General features: G+C 35.8%; 1 protein-coding gene across 1 annotated transcript in view; it reads right to left on the bottom strand.

Moving 5' to 3' along the window:
- The window catches only part of Ets65A (DNA-binding protein D-ETS-3), an 81,320-nt gene that overhangs the window by 52,633 nt on the left and 15,234 nt on the right, over positions 1 to 13,453 (bottom strand). The window contains exon 4 of the mRNA XM_036372299.2: positions 12,041 to 12,133. Within this exon, the coding sequence (XP_036228192.2) occupies positions 12,041 to 12,133 (93 nt within the window). The remainder of the gene's footprint in view (positions 1 to 12,040; positions 12,134 to 13,453) is intronic.

Here is a 13,453-nt window from a genome sequence, read left to right on the forward strand (position 1 = left end):
CAAGTTTCATAAAGCACTGCGTTTTCTAGCGCTTTGAGAATATTTACTAAATTTGTTTCACAAAACATCAAACTTGAGCTCGAAACACAAATTAGAAATTGCAGAAATTGCACAATTTTATAAGATTTGCTATTACGATTTTTCTTTTACAATAAAACAACTCATCGAAAAACACAAACTTTTGCGAAAATTAAAATTTGTAATACAACTAGAAATTATTTGTCTCAATATATTAAGTTACAGTGCACCCAAATACATGAACATAACTTTCCCATAGTAGAATTTAGAAAAAGTATTTGAAAATTTCCCACACTAAATAATTATCTAACTATCGCATCATTTAACCTCATACCAACATGTTGTCTCTGCAAACAAATTATAAAACCTAAACGACCTTCAACATATTGCGACTGTCCGTTTATCAGTGCAACCGAACAATGCAACCGATAATTGCGCAATTGGTTGACACAAAAGGCGCCGATGCACCCTTTTCGCCTACAAAAATTGTTGCCCGACTTGAGAACAACAAACAGCAATACTCTTGCATGATCATATTTAAAAATGTCAATGTTGCATTGTTGACTTTTTGTGAAATTAATTTGTGGCACAATAAGTTTCACACACTCTCGAACTGAGTACCCGAAAAAATGCGTGACACTCAGTGTATAGTAAAACTGATAATCACATATTGTGTCACCGCTAAGTCAAACCCACCCCAACACTTAACTAGCAATGACAACAAACAGCAAACAAACAATTAACATTGCAACCAGAACGGAGAGACAGCAATGCAATGAGTTCAGGTTGACAGCAGCGCTTGGTGTCTGCTATCTGCTGACTGGAGACTGTCGTGTGTCCACACACATTGAGCGACTGCAGGGGTGGTAAGCGCGGTGTTGGCGGCGCTACCAGTTGAGTTCACGTGTCAAACGCTATAAATTACTGCGGTTACTGCTCGCCATAGATGGCTGGGTAACTCGATATACAGCGCGCACACGTATAGTGTATATGTATATGGGTGTGCGTATATGTGTGGGCACATAGGCAAATTGTCGACAGGCCATGGCCACTGTCAATTGCGCAGATTGACTTTGTCATTTCGACGACCACACGCACATCTATATTTTATGTGGTAGTTGTGCAGAGTTCCCAATAAGAACGTATATAATTTTTATATTGCCTGCCACTTGCGTGTTATCCCTTCAGTAGAGCGCAATAAGCTTCCCACGCGCTAAATAAATTATACATTTATAAATATAACCGAAAATTCGCCTGTCATCTTTATTTAGTTAACAAAAATGTATTATTTGGTCGTGATGTCTTCATTAACCTCAATTCCCTATAGAATATAGATGCGTGTGTCGAATACAAAGCTTTGAAGACAGCGGCAATATGTTCTGATGGCGTCATTAAGAATTCCATGAAATAAAGGAAGAATTACGAAATTTTATTCTTCGAAGAAGTTTCAAGGTAATGGATGATTAAAAAGTAAAGAAATAATTTTTTTTAAATAAATAAAATTAAAATAAATCCATTATCTTTTTAAAAGATGGCTTTAGGAGCCTTTATCTCGCATTACAAACCACTCAGACAGTTTTGTGATTGTTCAACTCAATATTGTTTGAGCACGAGTCAAAAATAGACAGCAGCAAAGAAAAAAATACCATATTTGGCAAATAGGAGAGGAATTATGTTCCATCAGAACAACGTCAGATCACACACATCAATAATAACTCGCCAGAAGATCCGAGAGTTTAGTTGCGAACAACCTTTTTTCATCTTTACAACGATTTATACTATACACTTACACTATTAATATTGTTGAGAAAATAAATTAGTTTCAGACAAAAATAATAATATCCTGATATATATATATATATAATACGCTTCGCTCGCTCGCCTACGTCCGCCACCCGCCGAGCGCGAGCTAGCTCGCTCTTATGTTAGTTGATTCTCGACAGCAGCAGAAAACTTTTATATATAATAGAGAGATATTACAAAGCTGATAACCTATAAGCGGCTATTAAAGAGATGTTGTTGGTTGTCTTCTAATCGTCTAAACATGAAAAGTTCCGAATCGAACAAACAATTTGCATAAATAAAAAAAAAATAGTATAATATAATATTAAGAACAAGAACAGTCTACTTTAATGAGATTCACATATGATCTTATACCGATCTCATCTATATAAAACTTACGGGCATGAAAAATTTGCGAATATAAAAAAGACTTTTTACTTTGGGAACAGCGTCTATGCAGACATCCTTAGATATTAATTTTTAAATTCCTTCACCATCATTTAACAGCGACTAGTCTTTTTCCAAATCCACGATTGGCCAACGAAAGTGAGTGACCCCAATAAAAATTGCCACCATTTCACTTTGTCAGGGCAATAGCCATAAATTAAACTATCGACACTACAAACATTTATCAATACACTTCGACTTAGACTTACGGCGCTCACACATGCTTCACTCGCACTTTGTCGAGACAAAATCGCATAGACACATAAATCGCATTGACAAGTAAATTGCGCGCAAATGGTCAACAAATATTTATTGGTCACTTCAAGTAGAGGAAAAATGCCGCCACGCCGGGTTGAGGGACTGGAAAGGTGAAAATGGCCACAAATCTAATACAAACCGTTTCGAAATGGCAATGCAATGGCAATAGCGATTTGTGCGCGTTGACTGTTGCGCGCGTCGGCAATGCGGTTTCTCAGCCGGAGACGTTTCGACAGCGTTACCTCCGGTTGGAAGTTCCGTTTCCGTTTTGAGGTAAACGGTGTTTGTATGTTAGAGGAACGCGCAATTATATACGTATATTTATGTGCATAAATATACACATTTATGTGCAAAATACATAGAAAATTGCACATATCCAGGTTTGATGAGCGCGCTTGGCTTATATTTTTTTGGAACGAATTGCTATTTACGCCTTGTAAATTTACGATCACATTGACTTTCCATGAAGGCAGTTCAAATAAGTTGGACTAAATTAAGCCAAGATGCGCTAAGTTTTAAAATATCTGCGAAATTATTGCTGAATGCTGTTACTACTAAACGAAATCCGAGCAAATAAATAATAATTTCATACATCAACATTCTGAACATATTTTGTCCAAACACGCCTTCAACTCCACAACCGTTTTGCTCCCAATTTCATTTGCTGTAACACCACACCCATCTACGTAATTTAATTTCCGGCCGCTCAACGAAATTTTCAGGCACAAATTACTTTCCTTTTCCCTATGGTGGCCCAAAACAGCAGTGAGCGCACAGCAGTCAGAACAGCGAATCACAATTTAATTTTGTAACATAAGTATTTGGATTTTAATAAACTTCACAGCACAAACGCGGCATTGCATACAACATTTAGCTGATAATCATCAGTCAGAATAATCGACATAATCTTCAGTAGTGGCAGTAGCGGCAGTAGAGGCGGCACAAACGCTAACACCAAGGCGAACAGACGATTTGAACTTGGCTCAGCCACCAGCTGCTCTTACAAAAACAACAGACAGACGCTAAATTCGTAACTGCAAGTGCAAACGAATTCATATATACATGTATATTAATAAACATACACATAAACATTATTATTTGTGTATACCTAGTAGGGAAAACTGAGGTTAATTGATCATTAAGGGCTACTAAAAAAATCAGTTTTCCATAAATGTTCATATCTGACAAACCCTTCAACATATACGTATTATACAAAAGCTGTCTTCGATTCGAGATTTTTGTACTCGCTATCATTGCGTGCATCTCTCTTGTCAAGAAATGTACGTATAAAATCAGCAACATAGTTAGTACGTTAAATTCGCTTTCTCGAATCACTTTTGAAATGCTCTTTTTCGTTTCTGACTTGATCTCATCACTTGTGGCAAAACAGTTTCCTTTCACTGGTTTCTTCAGCTTTGGGAATACGAAAAAGTCGCAGGGAGCCAAATCTGGAGAATACGGTGGTTGAGGCATGATTACGGTTTTGTTTTTGACCAAACAATCACGAATAAGCATTGATGTATGAGCTGACGCATTATTGTGATGCAGAATACATGATTTGTTTTTCCACAATTCCGATCGTTTGAGACGTATTGCTTCACGCAAACGTTGTAAAACTTTCTTGTAGTATTCCTTAATAACTGTACGACCTTTTGGCAGGAACTCATGCAACACACCATTGTAATCAAAGTAAACAGTGATCAAGACCTTCTCACCTTGATCGATTTTGTCATAACCACATATCCACGTTTCGTCTCCAATTACGACCTGTTTGAACAAAACCGGATCTTTGTTGACGTCATTCAACAACTTTAGAGCGATACTAATGCGACATTGCTTTAGCTCAAAATTTAGCAAATTCGGAACAAATTTAGCTGCCACACGTTTCATGCCCAAAACATTCGAAAAAATTGACTGGCATGAGCAAATTGGTCTGCCAATATCCTCTGCAACTTCCCCAATAGTGATTCGATGATTTTCAAGAACAGTTTTTTTCAATGTTTCGCTGGCCCTTTTTCCTGCAGGGCATGTGCGCATACATAACATTGCACAGCATGAGATTATCAAACAGTATGAGAGGAGTGGTGTGAAACTCGCCGTCAAATGTGTCCAGATTTGAATTTTGAAATGTCTGCACACCTCCCGCATAGCCGTATGAATCAAAAGTATTGAAATGGAAATATACGTTTTACAAATAATCCAATTCTAAATTTTATATTCTCAAAATATAATTTGGTACTATTTTAGGACATTTAAAATGTGTTTAGGCCATAAGTACAAATCATTAAAATATTATGTCAGATTTGAGACATGTAAAATTTAGCAGTCACCGAAAACAAAGAAACTAATGCTGTCTAGCATTTAGGAAGAATCGAATCCCAACAGAAACTAAACTTGTTACCCCTCCGCGGCCATTGTAAAACATCCAAATGGCTAGGGTCCGATTTTTGATATAACACTTTAACTTTCTGAACCTCGTAAGACCCTGTATTTGACGGATAATACCAAGACAACACACAAAAAACAAACATTAACATAGTTGTAAGCCGTAATTGTTATACCATATTTAACGCATTCTTTGAAGTAGATATGAAAGAGCATGAGTATTTGAAATTCCACACATATACCATATGGGCTCATTAGGCTCATAACTATCATGGAGTGAAATCAGCTAATTATAAATTATGGTACCTTACAACTGTTACCAACTAAAAGCCGAACAACTTTTTCTCTGAAGCAATCGTGAATTTTTACGGTGTCCTACGAGTTGTCAATTGTGATACTTCAGCCATAAATTCAACAGATCAAAATTTTTCAAGTTCATTATGATTCTTTGTTAAACGTACTTAAAGATGTTGTAAATTTTACTAATTTTAATCATCAATGATTAAAAAATATCAAAATACTATACTGACATTTATGTCATAATTTAATAAATTTATGACACAAATAGTTTTCGGATCAGTTTGATTTTATCCAGAAAATTCTAGTTGGAAACCAGTATACGTTAGACAAGTTTGATGATTTACTGCTGGGTATTTCATACCTTTGGTATAGAGTATAACAGAATTAACTTTGGGTAGCCGCTTATCCACGGTGTCCTTGTTGGCACCGCGTATTTCGCTAAAGTTAAAATTTAATTCACCAAATGAAAGCGTCGCCCTTTTGGCAAGCGCGTATCTACATAAATATGTATAAACATATATACAAGCATACGCTTCGTAAATAAATGGCACATTCTAAATGGAGATGAGCAGCAGCAACGCTTTTTTTAAATTTATCGTAATTTTCTATGCTGTGCGTTGTACAATAGGTACTAAAATTTTATGAAATGAAACTCGGTGCCAAGTTTGTCATGTCATATTTCGCGCACTGACGCGCTTAGCTTGTTGGCACGTCTGTCGACGACTTGTCTGAGATGCAAATGGAAAAATATTTGCATTTTTTTCAACTAGATAAATGCAAGTGTCATCTTTAATTGCAGGCGACTTAATTTAGTTGTGGAAATGAAATTAAGAATTATTTGTGCACCAGACTAATCTTTTGGAAAGAAGCTTTACTTTTAGTAATTTTCACTTAAAGTTTACAAGTATACAAGTTTGAAAATTGTTAAAGATAAGTTACAGTGAAAGATTAAAAAAGCACAGCGCTCAACTTCTCTTTGTCAGCAGAAGAATTACACACTATAATTTAAACCACCTTCTTTGTGATACAACCCTCGTTTTAAGGCTAACCCGAAAGAAACAAATCGAACTAGGGAATTCCAAGGACGGAAATTCTGTAGGACGATCACTTGTAATTTCCTCTCAGCAACTTTTCATAAGTTGCGTTAACTGTAAAAATGCACGGTGAGCCAAATGTGGTATAAATGTGGGCTGAAGGAAAAACTCAAGCTAAACTTTAATATGAGAGTATAGCATTGAAAATATATTTTATTATTGGATTCAGAAATTAGCATTAAAAATTATTTATATGTTACCATAAAAGTTCAATCTCACATATCTTCTCCCCATGAAAGCATAAACTCTCGAAATCATTTTAACACTAATGTTCCCCCACTCTGTTCCATAATTCACGATATGTATTGAACCTTAGCTGACCTCTATAGTTATGGTAAAACTTTCTTCGCCATGCAATTAAAATTTCCATAACAAAGGCATTCAGAAAGAGCTTCCTAAATATTATATTTTCATAGTTCGCACCGCAAAATTTTCTCACATTTTGCAGTAAAAATTAATGGACATCCAACCTTATGTAGTTCTGCTCTTACCACCTCCGATAATACGAGACACAGCATGCGAGAAGCTCGAGTTCTTTGTGCCGATATAGTAAGTGTGTATGTCAGTGTATGAGTGCGTGTCTTTTCGTATGAATTTTTATTATATGTGTAAATATTTTTATGCATGGCCCTTTTCGCAGTTCACTTCACTTGCGACCATTAGCCACTTTTCACTCCCCGCCCTAACAAAGTCGGTCGTTTGACTTTTTCCAAAGTCATTATCATCCCTTGGGACCTTTTTGCTTTTGGCTTTATTGCTCGTTTGCTTTCATGAGTTGGTGATTTGGTGCTTGACGGTGCGTGTTACCGTTGCAGGTCGAACAGTGGTGAACAGCAATGATATGCATGCCCATATGGGTGTGTGTGCATGTGTATTTGTGATAAAAGCAATGAGTGTCCGAGATTGCACGCGAGTTGCTATCATAAATCATGTCATGTTGATGTTGTCGATAATGTAATTGTTGTTGTTACTTCGTTTGTGCTTAGTTTTTGTTGGTATTAATGCTGATCGAAACAATATGGAAAATGTCCGACTACTTAATAGCGCTAAAATTATATTTCGGGTAGTGAGGTGGAAGAGGTTTCGCAATGGTTCAAAAAGCTGGGAAAATATTTTTATTTACAGCATTTTGTTTGTTTTCCAAACTAAAAAGTATAATTATCATACACGTTTTGCGAAATTACCAAATTTTTAAGTATTTTACAAATATTAAAATTCTTAACATTCTTAAAGGCTTTTTTCGCACTCCCAAAATATTACCTTCAAATAAGCAACGTTCAAATACGGATTTGTCCATGCTGAATCATTTGATGAAAATATCACTTATAGAGGTTGTGATTATCAAAACCTTTAAACATTATTTCCGATTAGTATTTCAAGTATCCTTAGTATAGGTATCTGGTATCACTCGTTCTATTTTTGGGGAAATATAACAATTTTAATAGCAAGATTTATTTTATTAAACAAAAACAGGTCTTGGAAAAATCCAAAAAGATTTACATGAAAAAATAGAAGAGGGCTTTTAAAGCTCTAATCAATATCAAGATAAATTGTAGTTTTACATTAAAGAACTTCTTTCAATTCCCTAAAAACAACAATTTCTAATTTTGGTGAAAGTTGGCAACTTGTTACTTTGAACTTAGAGAATATGTGAAAGGTAGAGAGCTTTCTTAGAGAGCAGGACTGGACTGTCTACATATCTCTATTATTATAGGTATAGTAAATTCTGTCAACAGTATTTAACGGATCCAGCCAGAATGGTTATGCGTCGACAGAAAGGAACCAAACTATCCAGCTTTCATTTTTAGTGTGGCATCATTAGATAGCGGCACGTGGAAAAAAAAGCTTCTCTATATTTAAGATTTACGTGAATAGAAAAAAATGCATCGCTAAACTGGAAAAAGGTTAGTAGGTGTATTATCTGATCAAATTTAACTCGAACTGGTCCATTTGAACTGCACGCGGAAACCGAAACGGTAAAAAATGTTTTCCTTTTTTATATTCTTTTGCAGTTTGATCTTAATATGTGAAACAGTATGTGCTTGGCAAGTTTTCTACGACGCGAAAAGTAGCATACCCCTCTGTAAATGTTGATAACATCTAAAAAAATTAAAGTAACGTGCTTTAAAATCATCCTGTGAGCATCATAAATACGTTTACGTTAAGGTTTCGGGTATAAATGGAGTCAAAGCTATACTCATACCAAAAATCTAAATTTATTGCAAACACGACTTTGAGTAGAGGTCCCAAAAGAGATGCTTAACAAAGCAGCATCATTACTGGTGACTAGTGAGACCTGTGGTTATGAATATGACGTCAAAAATGTCCAACAATCTAGCGAATGGCGTCATTCGCTAAAGGCACTGACGGCCATCCCCGCCGAGGATTATAATAAGTGCATGGAAAATTGGATTAAGAGCTTGGGCTGATTGTCAATCAGTTCGGGTAAAATTTGATCAGATGGCATTTAGTCTGTACAATAGTCTTAGATTAGCCATGTTTGTCGGTCTGTATATATACGATCTAGTTCCTCAGTTTTTAAGATATTAATCTTAAATTTAGCACATGACCGTTTCTCACCAAGAAGCTGCTCATTTGTCGCAATGGCTGATATCGGACCACTATAGCATATACATAGCTTCCATACAAACTGAACAATCGGAATCAAATTCTTCTAAGGAACTTTTTGTATTTATGAAGGGTATTACAGCTTCGGTGCAACAGAAGTTTACGTTTTTTCTTGTTTTAATAAATATTAGAAAATTTGCAAAATGATGTAAAGAATACAAAAATTTAAAAAGAAAATCATTGAATACTATTTTTAATACCTGTATATTAAAAATATTATTTACATATGTAAAATGCCTAATTTTTTATTTAATTTCACGCCCTTTTAAATCTCTACAATGACTTTCCCATTCACTATAAGTCAATATTTATGTTTAATATTTTCTTAATATTCAATTGGCTTTTTCACATGAACTCACATTCTCAATATGCAGCACTAACTTATGCTCGTAAATCACCTAAAAAGCTTTTAAGAACACCCTACACATGTGCTATGCTGTCCAATCACGCTTTCAACTAGTTCGTTCATGGACTCTCTCATTCCACTTCAACAAATCAATTCACGAAAATTTATTGCTTAAACGCACACTTTTATTAATTGTTGCATATTTTTTACTCGTACTGTTTTTCCCACGCTAAGCATTCGTGTACCAGCTAAATCTTGCTCGTTTACCCACATCTCACCTCACCCCATTGCGTTCGCGTGCCTTTCAATTGCGTTTTGATCATTTTATGATCTCCTCGATTAGCTTCATTGTTCCAGCAACAATGCGAAGCGCCAGCTTCACTGTGTACCACCACCATCATCGGCAACAACAACAGCAACAGTTCTGCACTGCACCGACTTGTATGACACAATCTATTCTTTAGTATGTGTGTGTGTGTGGCATTTGACTTTCTTTGGGGTGTTTCAGCCAGTGAATTGTCAGTGAACGTCTGCTACATGCCATTTTTAATAGGATTACCGCTGAAGTGCACTTAAGCGAGTGATTCCTTGTTGTTGTGTTGTGATTTTTTCGCATGTATGTTTACAGTAGCAATGTGTTAATCAAATCATTTTGACAATTGTTTACAAACTTTCCCACTGCATTGCCCCGTTGTGCGTCCACGCGTCCAACTATCTGAGTTGAGCGTAATTCCCATTCACCGATGAGAGCAATTCACACTGTCAAAAGTATAACGTTGAAGTGGATGTCAAGGGGATTATTTAAATCGACGATTAGTCAAGCTTAAGTACTTAAAGTTGTCACCGATACGAGATATCGTTTGTTTTATTAATTGATGAGAATCTCGATTGCTCTCATAAATCTTAGTTAACAATGTGTGGATTATAAGAGCATTGTGAAACTCTTAATTCTCTAATTAACGATTATCCTTTTGGTATAAGAAATTAAGGTAATTATAATATTGATTGGTTTGATAAAATAACTAGAGAGTTTGATCCCGGTAAAGACCTGGGTAGAGTTTTACTCGTCTATTTGCTGGTCAATCCTGAGGAAGTAGGTCGGTAGTTTTTAGGTGGTTTAGGTGGTTTCATGCGGCGCAGACAATAGCTTACTAAACTCACAATACCAAAGAAGAGCTCAGAAATATTAAAGCAAAAAAACAAATAGTTAATCTCATGATATAGTTAACCTTACTTGTGCAGAGTAAGATGTAATATTTTTACCAGAATAACAGTACATTACATTACAAAGTAATACAAATCACAAAGTAATCCGACAGAGGAAAACGAGTTTCCTGTTCGTCAGTCTGGAGACGCGAGACAAGCACGGCAAGACTCTCTTAACCATGCTTGTACACCTTAAAAACTAACTTAAAACTAATATAAACAGTTCTAGGTAACAGTACAAACATTTTTTAATACAATAATATTTATTTTAAAACGTCGGTATAATTCCTATATAGATTATAAATATATAAGAGAGATTTTTGATATGATACTGCAACAAAAACACGAAATATTTAGCCTTCCGTGTTTTAAGGCATCGTAAAAATGAGGAGCAGAGTTCTCCCATCATTGTATCATCAATTACCTCTCTTGTCCTAACCATTGTTTACGAGTTGTAGAAAAAATATACCTAGACCACAGATGAAATCTAATAACTTTACTGTTTAATTTATGTATTTCACTATATTTTCATAAGATTAAATCGCAAACACTCTGAAACACTGCGTTCACGCACGAACTCTTTTGTCAGTCATAATTGGGTAAATCTCTTTTTATGTCGCTTATTACGTTCATACGAGCGACACGAATCCGGCAACTAGAGTCGGACAATTCACTGTATTCCCTTTCATATCACGTTCTCAAATTCTTGTTAGCGTTGCACAAAAATATTTTGCATAACTAGTTTGTATCTCTATTCACCTTTTTCTAAAATATTTCTATTATATTATGCAAATTTTCGCACACATTGCAAATATTCATTTAAAACAGAGCGCAATTGCCATGGAAAGAGTTTCAAAATGAAAAGGAACGCCGCATTGCGTAGTAAGGAACTATTACGAACAAGAACACAAAGCGTGCCACCCGAGCACGAGCGACACGGTACTTTTGTCTTTCTTTGACGTTTTCTGACAAAAATGACTGTGTGTGAACGTAGTCAAAGAACGATGAATTAAAACCAAATCTCCTCTTTGAATCGTAGTGCCAGATTCCTCGTACACGAAATGCTGGGTCGCCATATAAAATCGAAGGTAAGACATATATTGCCTTTCCTACTGACCACAGATTTAATAATAGGTTATTGCTTTGAAACCAGAATATTAAAATTATTTATCGCTACTGCAATTGAACACAACAGCAGGTCACTAAGGAAGCTGTGCCTAAGGATGATATGCTGAAATTTCCATAATCTTATCAATCATGGCTATATACATATGTATATGTACCTAGGTATTACGAATTTCGTATTGAATATGCAAACTCAAGAAAAATAACTCACAACGCACTCTATCGTCGGCTTTGTGCAACACATCATTACCGTTATGGGTTAATGTCCTAGCTGCGCCATAAAAAGCTGCGCAGAAACGGCAATGAAACTTTTTCGGGCATTCTGTGTATAATGCATATACTCACACGCCAAACTCATAAGTTTTCATAACGATAATAATTGGAGTTGAAGTTATAATTCTAAAGATGCGCTTTACAAATTGGAATGAATAAAACAAAGTGACGAACTTACCGGTTATGCATTTGCTGGAGCTACGATGATTCTCACTACTCGTACTAACTGCATGCGGCGTAGATGAAGACGAACACAGAGAGGACGATTTTTCTAAGAAACGAAAATTAATTTCCTTTAATTTTTCTATTTATAAATAAATAATAAAATTTCTTTTTTCAAAACCGCTAATTAAGAGAAGAACGTCTATTTTATGTTTGTGGTTGTTTTACTGATTTGCATATCTAAAATGTGTACAAATACTTTTTTATGATACCTAAACACACTTTTGCATTCGTTCCGAAGCACACGGTCTATCAAAAATCGAGTGACTTTATTTTCCCACAAAGCAAGCGATCCCTAGTGACATAAATTTCGACATCGTTATTTTTGCAGAGATAATTGTCACATAATCACAGCAATTATTTCTGTATGTTGATATTGACAATTTGAAGAATGGCTGCAGTTAGGTCTTTAGAAATCGCTTCAAAGCCGAATACAGTTGCTCTGCATGTAGAAGGGGAAAGAGTGGTGGGAGCGGTGTACCTAGAAACATAAATGTACAAGCGACCGGACGCCTCTAATGTACCGAAGCAAAGCGAATGACGCACACCACTACCAGCACCACCGCTACTACCACCAGCGATAATGTTTCATATTCAATCAAATTTTTGCAAACTCATTAATCGAAGGGGTGGAGCTGGCTGATGTTCTTTTATGTTGCACGCAATTATTGTTGTTGTAAATGGCGTTGCTTAATTGGCGTAAATCTTTGTTTGGTATAAACAAACTTGAGATTAAAATGTTAGAATGTGACCAGCAAGAAACAAACAAACAGTCCATATTATCCTTTTACGGCGTATTGATGCGCGTCACGCTCAAGTAGCTGGTTTATGCGCGTGCGAGCGTACGCTCATCAATGAGGTTGTAGTGTGACAGGCTGAAAAGACACACATACAACATTGGACAATTGATTTTACGCCTAGGCGAATGTGTTTGTGCATACGAAGTTGTTGCAAACTGAAGCACACGCGTTGATAATGGATGCCATGAAAGCTATAGGGTAAATACTGCCGATGTGAAAGCACTTCTTTAGCCGACAAATAATGGGACTCATGCCAAATTGTTCTTTTCGCTCTAGCAAAAAATAAGTGTGCCAATTGTAAAAGAAATAAGTAATTTCTCACACATTTGCTTTTAGTTTGTTTTAGAAGTTTAAGTAAATTTGAATTTCGTTACGCTCCATCAGACGAAATTCTCTCTGGGAAATGACGGGTGCTTTTTGCCACGACAATATTGAAGATTAAGTGGCTACTTGGCCCCAAAATCAAATCAATACCAATTAAGACCTTTATTATATCCTCAATTTTGTCTTCCTTGCCACTATAGTAAATAGAATTTATTCATATTAGTGAATTTTAATATCTAAATCTT

This window comes from Bactrocera oleae, chromosome 6 (genome assembly GCF_042242935.1).
Source record: "Bactrocera oleae isolate idBacOlea1 chromosome 6, idBacOlea1, whole genome shotgun sequence".
Lineage (NCBI taxonomy): Eukaryota > Metazoa > Arthropoda > Insecta > Diptera > Tephritidae > Bactrocera > Bactrocera oleae.